Source organism: Phocoena phocoena, chromosome X (genome assembly GCF_963924675.1).
Source record: "Phocoena phocoena chromosome X, mPhoPho1.1, whole genome shotgun sequence".
NCBI lineage: Eukaryota > Metazoa > Chordata > Mammalia > Artiodactyla > Phocoenidae > Phocoena > Phocoena phocoena.
Window position 1 is genome coordinate 41,359,438 of NC_089240.1, and position 21,622 is coordinate 41,381,059.

The 21,622-nt window shown below is 40.7% G+C and overlaps 1 protein-coding gene across 2 annotated transcripts; it reads left to right on the forward strand.

Moving 5' to 3' along the window:
- The first annotated feature begins 204 nt into the window (after window positions 1-204).
- On the forward strand, window positions 205-19,387 carry RGN (regucalcin). Of its 2 annotated transcripts, XM_065900967.1 has the most exons (7): window positions 205-292; window positions 522-702; window positions 2,780-2,962; window positions 15,913-16,128; window positions 17,639-17,770; window positions 18,132-18,286; window positions 18,967-19,387. In XM_065900967.1, the coding sequence occupies exons 2-7, from the start codon at window positions 534-536 to the stop codon at window positions 19,015-19,017; spliced, it is 906 nt and encodes a 301-aa protein (XP_065757039.1). In that variant the 5' UTR covers window positions 205-292; window positions 522-533; the 3' UTR covers window positions 19,018-19,387. The 2 variants fall into 2 exon arrangements, with proteins under 2 accessions (XP_065757039.1, XP_065757040.1); XM_065900968.1 differs by lacking the exons at window positions 205-292; window positions 15,913-16,128 and having other exon boundaries at window positions 540-702; window positions 18,967-19,017.
- Window positions 19,388-21,622: the final 2,235 nt, after the last annotated feature.

The following is a 21,622-nucleotide window of genomic DNA, read 5'->3' on the forward strand; positions in this document are numbered from 1 at the left end:
TCAGAGAAGTGCAGAGCAGGAAGATTGGCCTTTGGGCCATTAGAAAAGGAAATCAACACCGTGCACGGATGGGAAGGGCAGCAGGAGAAGGATGCCCAGAGGGCCACCAATGAGGTAGTTTCCCACCCCCTGACCCGCCTTGGGGGCTTGGGTGCTGGCTTAAAGGCAGCCTTGCCTTGTAGAAGCAGCCAGCTCTCTCTGGAGGTCACTAGCGCCAAGGTGTGGATGTTGGAGTGTTGCTTTTTCTCTCTCTCTTTTTAAGAGAAACCTTGAAAAAAAAAAAAAAGCACCGGTAAGTTGATTGAAGATGTCTTGTGTTATGGCCTATCAGCTCTTTCTTCTTTTTTATCTGTCTCCTCCTGCTACATTGCATATTTTGTTCTGATCTGGGGAAAGTGTGTCCAGCCTTTCCAGTTCTGATTTTAAAAACTCAATCTGTATTGGGATCTTACCAGCGTCTTAGGTGTTTTGCTGAATTTGCTCCATGCGATGACATTTCACTTTATCTCTGTTGTCTTCAGTAAATCTCCCCCATGACAATGTCTTCCGCTAAGATTGAGTGTGTTTTGCGGGAGAACTGGCGCTGCGGTGAGTCTCCAGTGTGGGAGGAGGCATCCAACTCTCTGCTCTTCGTAGATATTCCTGCAAAAAAGGTTTGCCGGTGGGATTCGCTCAGCAAGCAAGTGCAGCAAGTGACCGTGGGTAAGGATGAAGGATGGGCTTGGATCTGCCCAGACAGCCATCTCTTCCCTGGGGAGGTGCGGTCACCTATTGTGTCATTCCTCCGGAACCTTCTTGTTAAAGCGTACTGAATATGCTTGAAAACTGTTGGATTGTCATCCTTTCTGTGTCCCCCACTTTGACCCAGGAGTAAAATCTGGATGGTCAATATTTTCCTCTTCCCCTGCGGGTGCCGGGCAACATTCCCCATTATGTTTTGGATGGTGAGTCACGGTAGGATCTTTCCTTCATACCTTCAGTTAACAGCCGTGAAAGTTGGAGACCCGGTTTGTGGCACAGCAAAGGTTATCTACCTTGGGTCAGGCCAAGGCCTTAATTTGAAAAACAAAATAATAATAATAACAACAGATATATCCCCTCTTTGTGCAAAGAGGAGCTTTTGGACTTAGAAAGCATTAACTGGGGCTTTCTGTTCACTGTTCAAAACAGGATTCACAAAGGAATTTCGAGTGCATTGGAGTATGATTCAGTTAATGGCCCTGTGATTTCCATGGAGGGGTTTATCACATTTTATGGCCCAAGGATATGGGCTTGACTAGAGATAAAGAAGTTTCTTCTTTTCATTATTGTGTTCCTGGGAAAGAGATACCAGGAATTCCTGTGACCTCAGGACACTCTCAACCCAGAACTGGGAACCTTTTTTTTTTAGATGAGAGGGAACAGCTTTTAATTCACTCACGGGCATGACTGTGGCTCGAGGCAAAATGACTGTGACCCACTGTGATCAGACTTGGGGGAGGGACCCATCACCTTCCCTAGTCTCTCTTTCCCAGTATGCACACATTAGGGATATATTCCTACCCCTAATCTTCAAAACAAAAACAAAACAAACAAACCCCCCCACCAAACCCTGGGAAGGGCTTGTGGTGTCCACAGCAGCTTAAAAGCTAACAGAAGCCTCAGGCCACAGGTTGGGATCCCTGATGAGGATATGACGCTCCTACTAGTGTCTTGCACATTCCCTGGGACCCTCCACGGCTCCAATCAACTTCTGCACAGGGCACCAAGCGTCTTGCACTGAATAGATGCTTAGGAAATGTTTTCACAATAAAATCTGTCAATTTGTTTCCTGTGAGTACTCACCATGGTAATCAATCTCTCCACTTAAAAAAAAGTTTCCTTATATGTGGAAAAATGTTAAACCCAGAAAACCTAAAATTTAAATATACAAAATATAGTAGTATAAGGAAGACGTGATTTTTTAAATCACTGCATCTACATTTCTTTTTTTTTTTTTTACTATTTATTTTTATTTATTTGGTTGTGTCGGGTCTTAGTTACTGCAGGCGGGCTCCCTAGTTGCGGCTTGCCGGCTCCTTAGTCGCAGCACGTGGGCTCCTTAGTTGCGGTATGCATGTGGGATCTACTTCCCTGACCAGGGAACGAACCCGGGCCCCTGCATTGGGAGCGCAGAGTCTTATCCACTGTGCCACCAGAGAAGTCCCTCTATTATTTTTTAATCATGCTTACTTCCAAAAAGGATTTAAGAAACAATTTTCAATTAAATACATACAAAACAGGGTACCTTTAAAAAGACAAGTCCTAATTTAAAAAAAAAAAAAAAAAAAGACAAGCCCTGTACTTGAGGGAGAGAGAGATGTCACAAAACCCAGTTGCTGGAACTAAACACAGTTTGTGTCCCTGCATTTCCTGAAGATCAGGCAAACTGAGCATCACTTGCTCTGTGAAAACTGCCCTGGTTTACACACCACCCCCTTAGGAACCTCTCCTCTGAACTTGCTGTGACACCTGCCCCAGTGTATGGTGGCTGCTGTGATTTGACTTCTCTGCTTCTCCCGCTAGACTCGGAGCTTCCAGAGGAGTTGGGTTTCATTCATCTTTACATCCATGCTGCCCGGAACAGCACACGGAGTTCATGGTCAACGAATATACTGGGTTATGTAACCTTCACTGTTCAACAGAGAGGAGGGAGCACTCCCCTTGTCAAAAGAGCTGCAACCTCTTAGAGATGCCGGGTGGCGTGATGGACACAGTGTGACTACTGGCTGCCCCCTGACTGCTGCTTTTACCTCTGCAGATGCCCCAGTCAGCTCTGTGGCCCTTCGCCAGTCAGGAGGCTATGTTGCCACAGTTGGAACAAAGTTCTGTGCTTTGAACTGGGAAGATCAGTCAGCAGTTGTCTTGGCCACAGTAGATAAAGACAAGAAAAACAATCGATTCAACGACGGGAAGGTGGATCCCGCTGGGAGATATTTTGCCGGTATGGTTTACCTTTAGCACCTACTTACTGAGCTTTGGGGAAGACCAGAATGTGACTTACAAAAGCCTCACAGCTGCAGTAGTAAAATAAGTGTTCATAATGGGTCTTGGGTTCTTCTTTCATTATTACTTAAGTCACTTGTATCCAAAAAAAAAAAAAATCCCATGAGAAAAACTTCATAGATATCCCTTTCACTTGTTGTCTCTAGCAGACTAAAATTTGTATTGTATTTTTGTAGTTTAAAAGAGTTTTTTTTTAACATCTTTATTGGGGTATAATTGCTTTACAATGGTGTGTTAGTTTCTGCTTTATAACAAAGTGAATCAGTTATACATGTGTTCCCATATCTCTTCCCTCTTGCATCTTCCTCCCTCCCACCCTCCCTATCCCACCCCTCCAGGCGGTCACAAAGCACTGAGCTGATATCCCTGTGCTATGCGGCTGCTTCCCACTAGCTATCTACCTTACGTTTGGTAGTGTATATATGTTCATGCCTCTCTCTCGCTTTGTCAGAGCTCACCCTTGCCCCTCCCCATATCCTCAAGTCCGTTCCCCAAGTAGGTCTGGTTCTTTATTCCTCTTACCTCTGGGTTCTTCATGACTTTTTTTTTCTTAAATTCCATAGATATGTGTTAGCATACGGTATTTGTCTTTCTCTTTCTGACTTACTTCACTCTGTATGACAGACTCTAGGTCTATCCACCTCATCAAAAATAGCTCAATTTCATTTCTTTTTATGGCTGAGTAATATTCCATTGTATATATGTGCCACATCTTCTTTATCCATTCATCTGATGATGGGCACTTAGGTTGTTTCCATCTCCAGGCTATTGTAAATAGAGCTGCAATGAACATTTTGGTTTTTGAATTATGGTTTTCTCAGAGTATATGCCCAGTAGTGGGATTGCTGGGTCATATGGTAGTTCTATTTGTAGTTTTTTAAGGAACCTCCATACTGTTCTCCATAGTGGCTGTACCAATTCACATTCCCACAAGCAGTGCAGGAGTGTTCCCTTTTCTCCACACCCTCTCCAGCATTTATTGTTTCTTGGTTTTGTGATGATGGCCATTCTAACTGGTGGGAGACGATATCTCATTGTAGTTTTGATTTGCATTTCCCTAATGATTAATGATGGTGAGCATTCTTTCATGTGTTTGTTGGCAGTCTCTATATATTCTTTGGAGAAATGTCTATTTAGGTCTTCTGCCCATTTTTGGATTGGGTTGTTTGTTTTTTTGTTGTTAAGCTGCATGAGCTGCTTGTATATTTTGGATATTAATCCTTTGTCAGTTGCTTCATTTGCAAATATTTTCTCCCATTCTGAGGGCTGTCTTTTGTCCTTGTTTATGGTTTCCTTTGCTGTGCAAAAGCTTTGAAGTTTCACTAGGTCCCATTTGTTTATTTTTGTTTTTATTTCCACTTCTCTAGGAGGTGGGTCAGAAAGGATCTTGCTGTGATTTATGTCATAGAGCGTTCTGCCTATGTTTTCCTCTAAGAGTTTGATAGTTTCTGGCCTTACATTTAGGTCTTTAATCCATTCTGAGCTTATTTTTGTGTATGATGTTAGGGAGTCATCTAATCTCATACTTCTACATGTACCTGTCCAGTTTTCCCAGCACCACTTATTGAAGAGGCTGTCCTTTCTCCACTGTACATTCCTGCCTCCTTTATCAAAGATAAAGGGACCATATGTGCCTGGGTTTATCTCTAGGCTTTCTATCCTGTTCCATTGATCTGTCTTTCTGTTTTTGTGCCCGTACCATACTGTCTTGATTACTGTAGCTTTGTAGTATAGTCTGAAGTTAGAGAGCCTGATTCCTTCAGCTCCACTTTTCATTCTCAAGATTGCTTTGGCTATTCGGGGTCTTTTGTGTTACCATACAAATTGTGAAATTTTTTGTTCTAGTTCTGAGAAAAATGCCAGTGGTAGTTTGAGAGGGATTGCATTGAATCTGTAGATTTCTTTGGGTAGTAGAGTCATTTTCAAAATGTTGATATTTCCAATTCAAGAACACGGTATATCTCTCCATATATTTGTATCATCTTTTATTTCTTTCAACAGTGTCTTACAATTTTCTGCATAAAGGTCTTTTGTCTCCTTAGGTAGGTTTGTTCCTAGATATTTTGTTCTTTTTGTTGCAATGGTAAATGGGAGTGTTTCATTGATTTCACTTTCAGATATTTCATCATTAGTGTATAGGAATGCCAGAGATTTCTGTGCATTAATTTTGTATCCTGCAACTTTACCAGATTCATTGATTAGCTCTAGTAGTTTTCTGGTAGCATCTTTAGGATTCTGTATGTATAGTATCATGTCGTCTGCAAACAGTGACAGCTTTACTTCTTCTCTTCTGATTTGGATTCGTTTTATTTCCTTTTCTTCTCTGATTGCTGTGGCTAAAACTTCCAAAACTATGTTGAATAAGAGTGGTGAGAGTGGAAAACCTTGCCTTGTTGCTGATCTTAGTGGAAATACTTTCAGGTTTTCACCATTGAGGACAATGTTGGCTGTGGGTTTGTCATATATGGCCTTTATTATGTTGAGAAAAGTTCCCTCTATGCCTACATTCTGCAGGGTTTTTATCATAAATGGGTGTTGAAATTAGTCAAAAGCTTTCTCTGCATCTATTGAGATGATCATATGGTTTTCTCCTTCAATTTGTTAATATGGTTTATCACATTGATTGATTTGCGTATACTGAAGAATCCTTGCATTCCTGGAATAAACTCCACTTGTTCATAGTGTATGATCCTTTTAATGTGCTGTTGGATTCTGTTTGCTAGTATTTTGTTAAGGATTTTTGCATTGATGTTCATCAGTGATATTGGCCTGTAGTTTTCTTTCTTTGTGACATCCTTGTCTGGTTTTCGTATCAAGGTGATGGTGGCCTCGTAGAATGAGTTTGGGAGGGTTCCTCCCTCTGCTGTATTTTGGAAGAGTTTAAGAAGGATAGGTGTTAGGCCTTCTCTAAATGTTTGACAGAATTCGCCTGTGAAGCCATCTGGTCCTGGGCTTTTGTTTGCTGGAAGATTTTTAATCACAGTTTCAATTTCAGTGCTTGTGGTTGGTGTGTTCATATTTTCTATTTCTTCCTGATTCAGTCTTGGCAGGTTGTGCATTTCTAAGAATTTGTCCATTTCTTCCAGGTTGTCCATTTTATTGGCATAGAGTTGCTTGTAGTAATCTCTCATGATCTTTTCTATTTCTGCTGTGTCAGTTGTTACTTCTCCTTTTTCATTTCGAATTCTATTGATTTGAGTCTTCTCTCTTTTTTTCTTGATGAGTCTGGCTAGTGGTTTATCAATTTTGTTTATCTTCTCAAAGAACCAAATTTTAGTTTTATTGATCTTGGCTATTGTTTCCTTCATTTCTTTTTCATTTATTTCTGATCTGATTTTTATGATTTCTTTCCTTCTGCTAACTTTGGGGTTCTTTTTTTCTTCTTTCTCTAATTGCTTTAGGTGCAAGGTTAGGTTGTTTATTCGAGATGTTTCCTGTTTCTTAAGGCAGGATTGTATTGCTATAAACTTCCCTGTTAAAACTGCTTTTGCTGCATCCCATAGGTTTTGGGCCATCGTGTCTCCATTGTCATTTGTTTCTAGGTATTTTTTGATTTCCTCTTTGATTTCTTCAGTGATCACTTCGTTATTAAGTAGTGTATTGTTTAGCCTCCTTGTTTTTGTATTTTTTACAGATCTTTTCCTGTAATTGATATCTAGTCTCATAGCGTTGTTGTCGGAAAACATACTTGATACGATTTCAATTTTATTAAACTTACCAAGGCTTGATTTGTGACCCAAGATATGCTCTATCCTGGATAATGTTCCATGAGCACTTGAGAAAAATGTGTATTCTGTTGTTTTTGGATGGCGTGTACTATAAATATCAATTAAGTCCATCTTGTTTAATGTATCATTTAAAGCTTGTGTTTCCTTATTTATTTTCATGTTGGATGATCTGTCCATGGGTGAAAGTGGGATGTTAAAGTCCCCTAATATGAATATGTTACTGTCAATTTCCCCTTTTATGGCTGTTAGTATTTGCCTTATGTATTGAAGTGCTCCTATGTTGGGTGCATAAATATTTACAATTGTTATATCTTATTCTTGGATCGATCCCTTGATCATTATGCAGTGTCCTTCTTTGTCTCTTCTAATAGTCTTTATTTTAAAGTCTATTTTGTCTGATATGAGAATTGCTACTCCAGCTTTCTTTTGGTTTCCATTTGCATGGAATATATTTTTCCATCCCCTTACTTTCAGTCTGTATGTGTCTCTAGGTCTGAAGTGAGTCTCTTGCAGACAGCATATATATGGGTCTTGTTTTTGTATCCATTAAGCCAATCTGTGTCTTTTGGTGGGAGTATTCAGTCCATTTACATTTAACGTAATTATCAATATGTATGTTCCTATTCACATTTTCTAAATTGTTTTGGCTTCATTATTGTAGGTCTTTTCCTTCTCTTGTGTTTCTTGCCTAGAGAAGTTCCTTTAGCATTTGTTGTAAAGCTGGTTTGGTGGTGCTGTACCCTCTCAGCTTTTGCTTGTCTGTAAAGGTTTTAATTTCTCCATCAAATCTGAATGACATCCTTGCTGTGTAGAGTAATCTTGGTTGCAGGTTTTTGTCCTTCATCACTTTAAATATGTCCTGCCAGTCCCTTCTGGCTTGCAGAGTTTCTGCTGAAAGATCAACTGTTAACCTCATGGGGATTCCCTTGTGTGTTATTTGTTGTTTTTCCCTTGCTGCTTTTAATATGTTTTCTTTGTATTTAATTTTTGACAGTTTGATTAATATGTGTCTTGGCGTATTTCTCCTTGGTTTTATCCTGTATGGGACTCTCTGTGCTTCCTGGATTTGATTAACTATTTCCTTTCCCATTTTTTTGGAAGTTTTCAACTATAATCTCTTCAAATATTTTCTCAGTCCCTTTCTTTTTCTCTTCTTCTTCTGGAACCCCTATAATTCGAATGTTGGTGTGTTTAATGTTGTCCCAGAGGTCTCTGAGACTGTCCTCAGTTCTTTTCATTCTTTTTTCTTTATTTTGCTCTGCAGTAGTTATTTACACTCTTTTATCTTCCAGGTCACTTATCCGTTCTTCTGCCTCAGTTATTCTGCTATTGATCCCATCTAGAGTATTTTTCATTTCATTTATTGTGTTGTTCATCGTTTTTTGTGTCATCTTTAGTTCTTCTATGTCCTTGTTAACTGTTTCTTGCATTTTGTCTATTCTATTTCCAAGATTTTGGATCATCTTTACTATCATTATTCTGAATTCTTTTTCAGGTAGACTGCCTACTTCCTTTTCATTTGTTAGGTCTGGTCGGTTTTTATCTTGCTCCTCCATCTGCCGTGTGTTTTTCTGTCTTCTCATTTTGCTTATCTTACTGTGTTTGGGGTCTCCTTTTTGCAGGCTGCAGGTTCGTAGTTCCCGTTGTTTTTGGTATCTGTCCCCAGTGACTAAGGTTGGTTCAGTGCGTTGTGTAGGCTTCCTGGTGGAGGGGACTAGTGCCTGTGTTCTGGTGAATGAGGCTGGATCTTGTGTTTCTGGTGGGCAGGTCCACGTCTGGTGGTGTGTTTTGGGGTGTCTGTGGACTTATTATGATTTTAGGCAGGCTCTCTGCTAATGGGTGGGTTAGTGTTCCTGTCTTGCTCTTTGTTTGGCATAGGGTGTCCAGCACTGTAGCTTGCTGGTCGTTGAGTGAAGCCGGATGCTGGTGTTGGGATGGAGATCTCTGGGAGATTTTCGCCATTTAATATTATGTGGAGCTGGGAGGTCTCTTGTGGACCAGTGTCCTGAGGTTGGCTCTCCCACCTCAGAGGCACAGCACTGACTCCTGGCTGGAGCACCAAGAGCCTTTCATCCACCCGGCTCAGTATAAAAGGGGGAAAAAGTAGAAAGAAAGAATTAGTAGAAGTAGAAAGAAAGAAAGAAAGGAGGGAGGGAGCAAGGAAGGAAGGAGGGAAGGAAGGAAAGAAGATAAAGTAAAATAAAGTAAGATAAATTATAATAAAGTTATTAAAATAAAAAATAATTAAGAAAAAAAAACGGACAGATAGAACCCTAGGACAAATGGTGCAAGCAAAGCTATACAGACAAAATGTCACACAGAAGTATACACATACACACTCACAAAAAGAGGAAAAGGGGAAAAAATTATAAGTCTTGCTCTCAAAGTCCACCTCCTCAATTTCGGATGATTCGTTGTCTATTCATGTATTCCACAGATGCAGGGTACATCCAGTTGATTGTGGAGCTTTAATCCGCTGCTTCTGAAGTTGCTGGGAGATATTTCCCTTTCTCTTCTTTGTTCTCACAGCTCCTAGGGGCCCAGCTTTGGATTTGGCCCCGCCTCTGCGTGTAGGTCGCCAGAGGGAGTCTGTTCTTCGCTCAGACAGGACGGGGTTAAAGGAGCCGCTGATTCGGGGTCTCTGGCTCACTCAGGCCGAGGGGAGGGAGGGGTACGGAGTGCGGGGCGAGCCTGCGGCAGCAGAGGCCGGCATGACGTTGCACCCGCCTGAGGTGCGCCGTGCGTTCTCCTGGGGAAGTTGTTCCTGGATCCTAGGACCCCGGCAATGGCGGGCTGCACAGGCTCCCCAGAAGGGGGGTGTGGATAGTGACCTGTGCTCACACACAGGCTTCTTGGTGGCGGCAGCAGCAGCCTTAGCATCTCCTGCCTGTCTCTGGGGTCTGTGCTTTTAGCCGTGGCTCACGCCCGTCTCTGGAGCTCCTTTAAGCAGCGTTCTCAATCCCCTCTCCTCGCGCACCAGGAAACAAAGAGGGAAGAAAAAGTCTCTTGGCTCTTCGGCAGCTCCAGATTTTTCCCCATACTCCCTCCCGGCTAGCTGTGGTGCACTAACCCCCTGCAGGCTGTGTTCACGCCGCCAACCCCAGTCCGCTCCCTGCGCTCTGACCAAAGCCTGAGCCTCAGCTCCCAGCCCCGTCTGCTCCGGCGTGTGAGCAGACAAGCCTCTCGGGCTGGTGAGTGCCAGTCGGCACCGATCCTCTGTGCGGGAATATCCCCTCTTTGCCCTCCGCACCCCTGTTGCTCGCTCTCCTCCGGCTCCGAAGCTCCCCCCTCCGCCACCCGCAGTCTCGGCCCGTGAGGGGGCTTCCTAGTGTGTGGAAACCTTTCCTCCTTCACAGCTCCCTCCCACTGGTGCAGGTCCCATCCCTATCGTTTTGTCTGTGTTTTTATCTTTTTTCTTTTGCCCTACCCAGGTACGTGGGGAGTTTCTTGCCTTTTGGGAGGTCTGAGGTCTTCTGCCAGCGTTCAGTAGGTGTTCTGTAGGAGTTGTTCCACGTGTAAATGTATTTCTGGTGTATCTGCTAGTGTTGGAGGTTCTCCTGCAGAGGCAGGGGGTGGCTGTGGCTCACCGTGGGGACAAGGACACTGGCAGCAGAAGTTCTGGGAAGTACTCCTTGGCGTGAGCTCTGCCAGCGTCTCAACATTGCCATTTTTGAAGACTACAATCTCGCCCAACTCCCCTCTTTTTTAACAGAACATTCCTCATGTTTTTGCGTCTAATGTTTCCTTGTGATTAGATTGATGTTATATATTCATGGCTGGAATCACTGCATAGGTGCTGTTCTGTCCTTCTCAGGGTATCCCATCTGGATACCATCTGTCCCTCATTGGTGATGTCAGTTTTGATCACCCAGTTGAGGTCTTAGATTTCTCTACTACGTAGTTACTATTTTTAAATTGCAATTTATAAGCAGTTTGTGGGGTCTGTTAGTGATCTATTGCTGTGTTACAAATTACCCTGAAATTAAGTGGCTTAAAATAGCAAACATATATTATCTCACATAGTTTCTGAAGGTCAAGAACCTGGGTCTGGCTTGGCTGGATGGTTCAAGGCTATGTCCTGAAGTTGCAGTCAAGCTGTTGGCTGGGGCTACAGCCTTGGAGGGAGCTGGAGTCTCTGAAGCGGCCTGGAGGATCTGCTTCAAATCTAACTTACATGGCAGGCAGTTGGCAGGAGGCTTCATTTCCTTACTGCGTGGGCCTCTCCATAGGACTGCCTGGGACATGGCTTCCGCCAGAGCCAGTGATGAGGGGCAGAGAGAGAGAGAAAGAGAGAAAGCCCAAGATGGAAGCTACAGTCCTATTATAACCAATCTCAGAAGTGACATAGCATCACTTCTGCCATGTGCTATTGGTCACAAAATTATGGAGGGGACTAGACAAGGGTGTGAATACTGGGAGGCAGGGATCATTATGGGTCAACTTAGAGGCTGGCTACAACATGGGGAGATACTTTAAGTCCAAGCAAATATCCTGGTCCTCATCAAAATATCTTCCTTAGCTTTTACATTCCTTGATGATTCTCACTTGAAGCCATCTTTATTATGATGGCTGCAGAATGACTTATATACAGATTTAAATGAATTTTAACTCTAAGTTTGAAATTAAATAATGCATTTCACATTTAGTTCTCATTTAGCTCCCATCCTAACAACCCTATAGTTAGCCAAAGTTGATTCTAAATCCCTGCTGTTTCCACCTCCCCACTCTGCCTCTCACATCATCAGCCATGCTGTCCTGGCTCCATTCTCTCTCTTTCTTTCTTCCTTTCTCTTTCTATCTCCTTCTTTCTTTCACTGTGCTGGGTCTTTGTTGCAGCACGCAGGATCTTTAGTTGTGGCATGCGGGATCTTTTAGTTGCAGCATGTGAACTCTTAGTTGTGGCATGCATGTGGGATCTAGTTCCCTGAGCAGGGATCAAACCGGGGCCCCTGCATTGGGAGCACGGAGTCTTAGCCACTGGACCTCCAGGGAAGTTCCTCCATTCACTTTCAACATGGAAGGTAAGTAAGATCTGAGCAGGTGGTGTGGATTGTTTCCCATCTTCCTGGACTTTACACAACCACAGATCTAGTCCAGGACAGGTTGAAAGATTAAAGATGAGAATCCATTGGAAGCCCTTCTGCCAGTAATTTCTGCAGGATGAAGAAATATGATTGGATACTCTACCTCCTGTTGAAGTTGATTTTCTCTCTCCCTTATGGCTAGAAGTTTACAGCTCTGTGGCACTTGGTGAGACAAAATTAAAATGCCCTCAGAGGCCTGAGTTCTTAGCCTGGAGTCCCCAATTCTTAACCTTTGCCCTCTGGAGACCCCTTAAAATTGTAGGCATCAGTGTGCATACATACTGGTCATGTGCATCTGTCAGAAGCACCTGAGAAACTTTTTCTAGAGAGAGTTTATAGCTTTCAGCAGGTGTGGAGAGCTGTCCCTGGCCCAGAAAAGGGTGGGGTCATCTGATAGTCTGGATGGGGGTCTCTTAGTGGTGGGTAGTACCCTGAAGGTGTCCCAACACCCAAGGTCTCACCTGTCTGGGCTCACTACTAGATAATGATAAACCAGGGCTCCAGTTTCTTTCTCACTAAGGAAGAGCCCTTTCTAAGCAGTGGGGGATCCACATTCATGTTCCAGGCATCTCCTTCTGTGAGGCAGATAGTGGAGGAAGGGGGTGGGTGGGGTGGAATAGAAATAATAGAAACAAGCCCAACTGCCCTATAGCAAAAAAACAAGGAGGGAGGTCTGGCTTGCTGTTCAGGCTTCCCAGTTTCAGTCCATTTTCCTCTAACTCACTCTTCTTTCAGATAGAGCATGTTATAGTAAATGAGCTTTCCAATTTCTTCATTATGTTAAATTCTGCTCTGTCCTCTGAGATCACACTCAAGTCTAAGTGCATATTCCATGAGCACATGAGAAGAATGTGTATTCTGCTGTTGTTGAATGGAGTGTTCTCTATAATTGTCACTCAAGTCCAGTTTGGTTAATGGTATTCAGTTCTTCTATTTCTTTGCTGATTTTCTATCTACTTGAGTCTATTATGGAGAAAGGGATGCTGACATCTCCAACCGGAATTATGAATTTGTGTGTTTCTCCTTTCAGTTCTGACTTTTGCCTTGTGTATTTTGAAGGTCTGTTGTTAAGCACATGCACATTTAGGATTATTATGTCTCCTTAGTGAAGTGACTATTTTCACAATATGTAGTCACTCCTATTTATCCCTGGTAGTTTTCTTTGCTCTAAGTATATCTTGTCTGATACTAACATAGCCTCTACAGTTTTTTTAAATTAATATTTGCATAGGATAGGTCTTTTCCCATCCTTTTACTTTTAAGCTACCTATATCCTTATATTTGAAGTGAGTTTCTTATAGACAGCATATAGTTCTATTTTCAAAAAGTTTATTCTGACATTATCTTAATTGATGTGTTTAGATTATTTACATTTAATGTAATTATTGATATGCTTTGAGTTAGATCCACCATTTTATTATTTGTTTTCTCTTCTTTCCCTCTGTAGTTTTTGTTACTCTGTTTCCCCTTTCCTGCCTTCTTTTAGGTTATTTGAATATTTTTTAGAATTCAATTTTAATTTACTTATTGTGATTTTTCACTATATATCTCTGTATAGTTTTTTAAGGGTTCCTGAAGGATTACAAATGTATACTTAACTTTTCACAGTCTGTCTAGAACCAATATTTTACCACTTCAGTTGACAATCACCCATTTATGTCATAGTTGTCTTTATATACATAGATTTAAAATCCCATCAGAAAATGTAATTTTTGCTTTCGATCATCAGAAATATTTTAAGGAACTAAAAGGAAGAATAGTCTATTATATTTACTCATATACGTGCTATTTCTATTGCTCTTTCTTCATTCCTGTTGTTCCTTTTGGTATTTCCCTTCTGTCTGAAGAATTTCCTTTAGCAATTCTTTTAGAACAAGTCTGCTGGCTATAAATTCTCTTAGTTTTACTTCACAGGAGAATGTCTTTATTTCACCTTCATTCTTTAAGGATATTTTCACTTGATATAAAATTCTAGGTTGACACATTATTTTTCTTTCAACAAATTAAAAATGTATCACTTTCTTCTGACCTCCACAGTTTCTCATGAAAAATCAACAGTCATTGAAATCATTATTCTCCTATATGTTGTATGTATGTCATTTTTCTTTCATTAATCTTAAGGATTTCTATTTAACTTAAGTTTGGTTGTTTGTTTTTTTGGGTTTTTGTTTGTTCTTTCTTTTTTGCCATGCCACATGGCATGTGGCATCCTAGTTCCTTGACCAGGGATCAAACCCATGCCCCCTGCATTGGAAGCATGGAGTTCCAACCACTGGACTGCCAGGGAAGTCCCTATTTAACTTAAGTTTTTAGAAATTTGATTATGATGTGTCTGGGTATAGGTTTCTTTGGGCTTATCCTGTTTGGGGTTTTCTCAGCTTCTCAAATATATAGTTTTATGCTTTTCACCAAACTTGGAGAGTTTTGAGCCATTACTTCTTCAAATATTTTTTGGCCCTGTATTCTTTGTCCTCTTCTCTAGGAATCTAGTGACACATATGTTAGCTCTTTTGTTGTTGTCCCACAGGTCCCTAACACTATTTTTTTTCAGTCTTTTTTCTCTCTGTTGTTCAGATTGGATAATTTCTTGATCTAGCATCAGATACACTGACTCTTTCCTCTGTCATCTCTATTCTGCTATTGAATCCATCCAGTGGGTTTTTTATTTCATTAATTTTATTTTTCAGTTCTAAAATTTTCACTTGGGGATTCTTTATATTTCTCCTCCTTTGCTGCTATTTTGAGTTTTGTTTTAAGACTTTGCAGATCGTTCATTTGAGCATTTTTATAAGAATTGCTTTAGTCTTTGTCAAGTAATTCCAACATCTGTGCCATCTCACTGTCTGCCTCTTGATTCATTTTCCTATACGACTTGAGATTTTCATGCTTCTTTGTGTTGCCAAGTAACTTTGGATTGTATCCTGGACATTTTGACTATTACCTTATGAGATGCTGGGTCTTGTTTAAATCCTATGGAGAATGTTGATATATTCGTTTCAGTAAGCAATCTGTATGTTTAGGTTCAGATCACAAGTTCCAACCTACTTTCTATTAGGTGCCATTAGGTGTGCCACTCAGTGGTCAGTCTGAGACCTAGAAGGTGTTCTATCCATTAGCTCCATTCTCCAAATCTTTAGCATGCTAATTAGAATCAGATCCATGCATGTACAAACAGATGAGCCCAGCAGATCACAAACAACTTTATGGGGTTGCATTCCTGAGCATCATCCCTCTTCTAGTACTTTCCAGCTTCCTGTAGCTCCTTTTCATTCTTCCAGTCAGAAACCACCCACTTCTATGACTGTTCTGCCTCCAGGGCCAAGTGGCATCAGGGGAGAGAGAGAGAACATGAAAGCAACAGTGTTTGATCTGCCCTTTTGTTCCTGCAGCTTCACTAAATGCAGAGGAATGTCGCCTTCCCTCAGAGTTTTGATTCCTGTAGTTTCCTGTTGCTGACCTCTCTCTGCCTTTGCTACCCTCACTGCAGAATTGCCTGGGGGCTGGTGCATGAGAAAATGGAGAAAAAGGAGTAGAAAATAAGCAGGGGGTTTCTTCCACTCTCTCTGAGCTGTAGGAGAGTTTTCTGCTCCTTGCACCAGATCTAAAGGTTTCTCTCCGACCTCTTTCTGCCTGCACCATGGTGCTCACTTCCAAGTTTCAAGCTGGGTTGAGTTCAGGCCAGGACATACTAGAGGATAAAATGGAGAGCTCAAGAACTCGCCACCAATTAGGTGATACTTCAAATTCTGTGTTCTTCTCTGAGCCGCCTGATAATTCACATTGCAGAGTTGTCAAATAGCTGTGCCATGCATTTTGTCCAGGTCTTAGAATTGTGTTCAGTGCGAGAAAATGAGGTTGGTGCAGATGTCTGGAACCAGAACCTCTCAAGGTAGTTTTAATTTGCATTATAAGCAAGGTAGTTGTCATTTAAAAAAAAAAACCCATAGGACCCAGATTGGGATTGTATAATAATTTCCTTGATTTCATCACAGGGAAGGAGTCCTGGTGAGAGAAGATGGTGCAGTGCATGGGCGGGATGCTGTGCAGCTGAGCTCCATACTCTTTGGGTTTTGTAGGTACCATGGCTGAGGAAACAGCTCCAGCAGTTCTGGAGCGGTACCAAGGGTCCCTGTACTCCCTCTTTCCTGACCACCATGTGGAAAAGTACTTTGACCAGGTGGACATCTCCAATGGTTTGGATTGGTCTCTGGACCACAAAATCTTCTATTACATTGATAGCCTGTCCTACTCGGTGGATGCTTTTGACTATGACCTGCAAACAGGGAAGATCTGTATGTATTTTTTCATTATTTTTCTTAATATTGCTGGTATTTTTTTCATATGCATATGACTAGCAGGCTGCCTCGCCCTTAACCCATTTGAAAAGGTCCTTACTTTTCAAACAAAGAACTGCCTAATGTTATGATTCCAATATTGTAATGATTACACAGACTTGACTCTGCTGCCAGTCAAGCCATGGCTCTCAGCACAACTAAATATGGCCACAGTTTGCATAATATGGCTAGATCCTTAATCCTTTTTCTTGCAACCATCACTAGAAAGAGGCTCACTGTAAAACGGATCCTGTTCTACCAGCTGGTGCTTAAAGGCAAATAGTATACAGCAGAACGGGACAAAAGAACAGAAAATTAGAGTTCGGGGTTGATATTTCTTATTTGTACTTTAGCTAACGATAGGCAAGTACTTAAAGACAAATTAACAACCTTTCAAAATGGAAAAGTAAAAAAAGTAGTTGCAGATTGTTCAACTCCACCAACGGATCTAAATGAGCCATAGTTGGAAACTGGGAGGGAAGGAATTATTGGAAAGAATTTAAAAAGGAGTGCTTGAAACTTTCATGAAAGGTGCCAGACCACAAGAGCAAAACCAATCATAAAAATGACTTGAAAAAAATCATGAGTCTCATGTAGATTTAATCAGAGGCTAAATATTCCAGCACAGATGTTTTGCTTTGAAATATGTAGTGCTCTTTTTCATGACTGTTTTTACCCACTTTACTTACACATGGTTTTAACATTTTTCCCCTTATACCTCAATCTGATTACTGTAATGACCTGGATTTTGTAGTGTAATGTTCCTCTGGATTTTGATGCTTGTTTTTTGTATATTATGATTCCCTTGAAGGCTGGCCAGCTGGTTTCAGAATACCCCTCTTTTCAGAAACAAGCTCTTCTAATATTTAGATAAGGTGATTTTGGAGCATTTAGTTGGGCAGAAACAGAACTCATACACCTTGTTAGTTTTTGTGCGTGAACTGTTGGCAGCTCGAACCTGGGCCCTTGGCTGTGAGAGCGTGGAGTCCTAACCACTGTACCACCAGGGAATTCCCCAAAGTAGGCATTTTTGGAAGTAAAACAGCAAAGGTCTAACCACAGACTGAAGTGTGTCTGAGGTGGGCATGCAGGGCTTCAGTTCAGGTCCCTCAAAAAGATCTTTTGTTATTTTATTAAGAATTCTGCTTTCTTTTTTCTCTCCTCCTCTGAAAGCTTAGGTAGCTGTGTCTGTACCCAAACCAAAGGGAGTGAATCCACCCCAAATCCTACAGTACAAATCCTTTGTTGAGGGGTGCCCACTCATGTTTTTAGACATTTTTAGAGTTAGGAATCCTCCTGAATCATCCCGCCTGTGGTACCCATTTGCCAGACACTGGATAAGCAGAAGCGATCAGTATTTATAATCAACTTGATTGCTCATTGTTTGATGCTCAGTATTGAGTGGCCTGTGGTTTTGGGGTGTGTGTGTGTGGTTGGTTTGTCTGTTTGTTTGTTTTTTTAACCATAGCCAACCGCAGAAGTGTTTACAAGCTGGAGAAAGAAGAACAAATCCCTGATGGAATGTGTATTGATGTTGAGGGGAAGCTCTGGGTGGCCTGTTACAATGGAGGAAGAGTGATCCGTTTGGATCCTGAGACAGGTAGGCCCACAGCAGAATGGAAAAACCCCGCCATGTCTAGAAAATACCAGACACTAGGGGCCAGAGAAATTTCATTACTAATAAAGTTATATAGAGATATATTCAAAGGTCTCAATTGGATGATTTTGGAAATAAAGGCCAAAGATATAGCCCAAAATGTTATAGTCAGAACTCTTTTTCCTGTAGAGGTAAATCTTTTTTGCCCAGAAGAAATTGTCAGGGAAGGTAGGTGAAATGCCTGGGCAAAGTCTGACCTCCAAATCTTCTTTGAACTTTCCTATTGCTCCACAAGGGGTCCCGAAAAGTTGTGCGGGTGGAAATTTGCTAGAGCTAGACTTAAATGAAATATTTGGTGACCTAGGGAAAAGACTCCAAACTGTGAAGTTGCCTGTTGTTAAAATAACCTCATGCTGCTTCGGAGGGAAGGATTACTCTGAAATGTATGTGACCAGTGCCCGGGATGGGATGGACCCCGAGGGTCTACTGCAGCAACCTGAAGCTGGTGGAATTTTCAAGGTGATCTGGCTATATCTTTTATTTTGAGGGTGAGGTGGGAGATCTTCGGTTAAGTAACTGAATGATTGGTGCTTTTTCATACTTCCCAAATACAACTGTATTTGGCATTTAAGCTCATCATGCTAGACTTAAAAACTTTTTATTGAGATTTTCTAGACCTGAAGTCCAGGACAATGTGTTTAGCCCACTTTGTACAGTGCTTTAAAATATTTTTTTGCTTCAGTGGTGTTTGAAATTCTATAAATCAGTAGAATAGGCTTGGAAAACCAGTGTTTGAAACACATTTATAAGATTAGTTGATTGTTTTGATGTTGCAAGAATATTTTCAGGTTCTTAACTTTTTTTGGCAGTGAAATAAACACTGATAAGAGTTATAGATCTCTTGAGCTGAAAAGAAATGTAGAAATCATCTGGCGCAAACCCCTTTCTTAACAGATGGGAAGAAGATAGAAATAAATTCAGTTTTCAATCCTAGTTGTAAATGGTTGCTAGTTGAATTATTATCTATGTGAATAATTGGGTTGGACCATAAATACCTAATCAAATAGTTCCTTTTTATTATAGGAAACAAAACAAGGATAATAGGTGGCTAAATATATTATTGTGGATCATAAAAATGTTTTTGGAGAATACTTGTGAATTACCTTGTATCAGAGTTTCTCTCTTTTCTTTTTTAACAGATAACTGGCCTGGGGGTCAAAGGAATTCCTCCCTATCCCTATGCAGGATGAGTGACAGGCCTTCCTTCATAGTGGAAGAGACTTAGAAGACAACTAGAAAATTCTGGTGCTGAAATTTCAGTCTAGTTACAAAAAAAAATGAAGTAATGATATTAATAGGATTAAATTTTTAATTACAATTTTTAAAACATAGAGCATTTTTAACAAGGGTGACAGGTGGTTTTGATAACATACTATAAGGCCTTCTGCAAAAGTACTATAGAAATATAGAGGTGTTCAACCGTCAACCAGCCTCTTGATTCTTTGCAAATTGCTGGTGGAATCGGGGAAGGGGGAAGGAACCATATTTGTTCTTTACTCTGCATTCGATACTTACTATACCTAAAGCTTTAAAACATTAATAAATAGTAGTCTGGTAATGACTTGCTATGATTATGTTCCTTTTTATTTTCATCATAATCTTATAAAATATGCTGCAGTGCCAACCTACCTTCATATTACTTTTCCTGTATGTTATTTTACAAATTAAAATATTGCTGGAGGATAAGAATCAAACATTTTGGCAAAATCTATGGTTCCGACTGCCACCTAGTAGATGTAATGTATCACTTTGGAAAGAATACTTTAAAAATAGCCTTATTGAGTTATAATTGACCTACACATATTTAAAGTGTACAATTTGATAAGTTTGACATATATATACACATTAATGAAACCAACACCTCAAGTAAGATAATGAATCTATCCACTACCCCAAGATTTTCCCTGTGTCCCTTTGTAATCCTTCCCTTTGGTCCTTCTGTATGCCTGCCCCCATCCCCAGGAAACCACTGATCTGATTTCTGTCACTATAAATTAGCCTTAAAATTGGGTACTGTAATTTCTCCAACTTTGTTTTTCCAAATTGTTTTAGCTCTTTTAGTTCCTTTGGCCTTCCATATAAATTTTAGAATCAGCTTGACTATATCTACAAAAAAATCCAGGGGCAATTTTAATTGGAATCGCTTTAAATCTGTAGAACAATTTGGAGAGGATTGGCATCTTTACGATTTTGAATCTTCCAACCCATGAACATGGCATGTCTTTCCAATTATTTAAGTCTTCTTTGATTTCTTTCATCAGCATTTTGTAGTTTTCAGCATACAGATTTTTGTTTTGTTCTGTTTTTGTTTTTGGCCGCACCATGCAGCATGTGGGATCTTAGTTCCCCGACCAGGGATCAAACCCCCGCTCCCTGCAGTGGAAAAGTGGAGTCTTATCCACTGGACCGCCAGGGAAGTCCCAAGCATACAGATCTTGTACATGTTTTGTTAGGTTTATATCCAAGTATTTCATTTTCTCGAGCTATTGTGTTATTATTATTTAAATTTTTTGTTTCCAGTTGTTCATTGCTCATTTATGGAAGTATGATTGGTGTTTGTAGCTTGAATTTGTATCTAATGACTTTGCTAAACTCACTTATTAGTTCTAAGAGTATCTCTATAACTTCTCTGGGATTCTTTGGATATATAATCATGTCTTCTGTGAGTAGACAGTTTTATTTTGTCCTTTCCAATATGTATATTTTAATTTCTTTTTCTTACCTTATTGCACTGACTAAAACTGCCGGCATTACGTTGAATAGGAATAGTAAGAGTGGATATCATTGCCTTGTTCCCAATCTTAGGAGAAAAGCATGCAGTCTTTCTTCAGTAAATATGATGTTAGCTGCAGAATTTTTTGTAGATGCCCTTTCTTAGGTTGAGTAAGTTCTCCTCTTGTCTAGTTTGCTGAGAGTTTTTATTAGTAGTAGTATTTTGGTTTTTTATTTTATTTTATTTTATTTTTTATTTACTTTTGGCTGCGCTGGGTCTTCCTTGCTGCACACGGGCTTTCTCTAGTTGCGGCGAGCAGGGGCTACTCTTCATTGTGGTGCACGGGCTTCTCACTGTGGTGGCTTCTCTTGTGGAGCACAGTCTCTAGGCGTGTGGGCTTCAGTAGTTGTGGTGCGTGGGCTCAGTAGTTGTGGCTCGTGTGATCTAGAGCGCAGGCTTAGTAGTTGTGGCGCGTGGGCTTAGTTGCTCCGCGGCATGTGGGATCTTCCTGGACCAGGGCTCGAACCCATGTCCCCTGCATTGGTAGGCGGATTCTTAACCACTGCGCCACCAGGGAAGCCCAGTAGTAGTATTCTGGATGTATTTTATCAATTTTTTTCTGCATTTGTTGATAGCGATCATATGGTTTTTCTTCTTTAGACATTAATATGATAGATTTTTGCATCCTTGGGATAAACCCCGCCCTGGGTGGTGGCATATTATTCTTTTTATATATTACTGGATTCAACCTTCTAAAATTTTGTTGAGGATTTTTACATCTATGTTCATCACGGATATTGGTCTCTAGTTTTCTATATTTCTAGTGTCTTTGCCTGGTGTTGATATCAGGGTAAGACTGACCTCAGAAAATGAGTTAGAAAGTAGTCCCTCTTCTTTTATTCTCTGGAAAAGATAGTGTCTATTTATGGTTATTTATTCTTTAAACATTTAGCGAAATTCACCAGTGAAGCCATTTGGACCTGGAGATTTCTTTTTCAGAAGGTTTTTAAAACTTTCCCTAATAATTATAGGACTACTCGCGTTATCTATTTAATCTTGGTGAGGTTTGGTAGTTTCTGGCT

Bases quoted from the DNA above. Each gene is read 5' to 3' on its own strand.
- RGN (XM_065900967.1), top strand. From the start codon at position 534: ATGACAATGTCTTCCGCTAAGATTGAGTGTGTTTTGCGGGAGAACTGG. The intron at 2,963-15,912 runs GTATGGTTTACC...TGGGTTTTGTAG, and splicing joins CGCTGGGAGATATTTTGCCG to GTACCATGGCTGAGGAAACA. The intron at 18,287-18,966 runs GTGATCTGGCTA...CTTTTTTAACAG, and splicing joins AAGCTGGTGGAATTTTCAAG to ATAACTGGCCTGGGGGTCAA.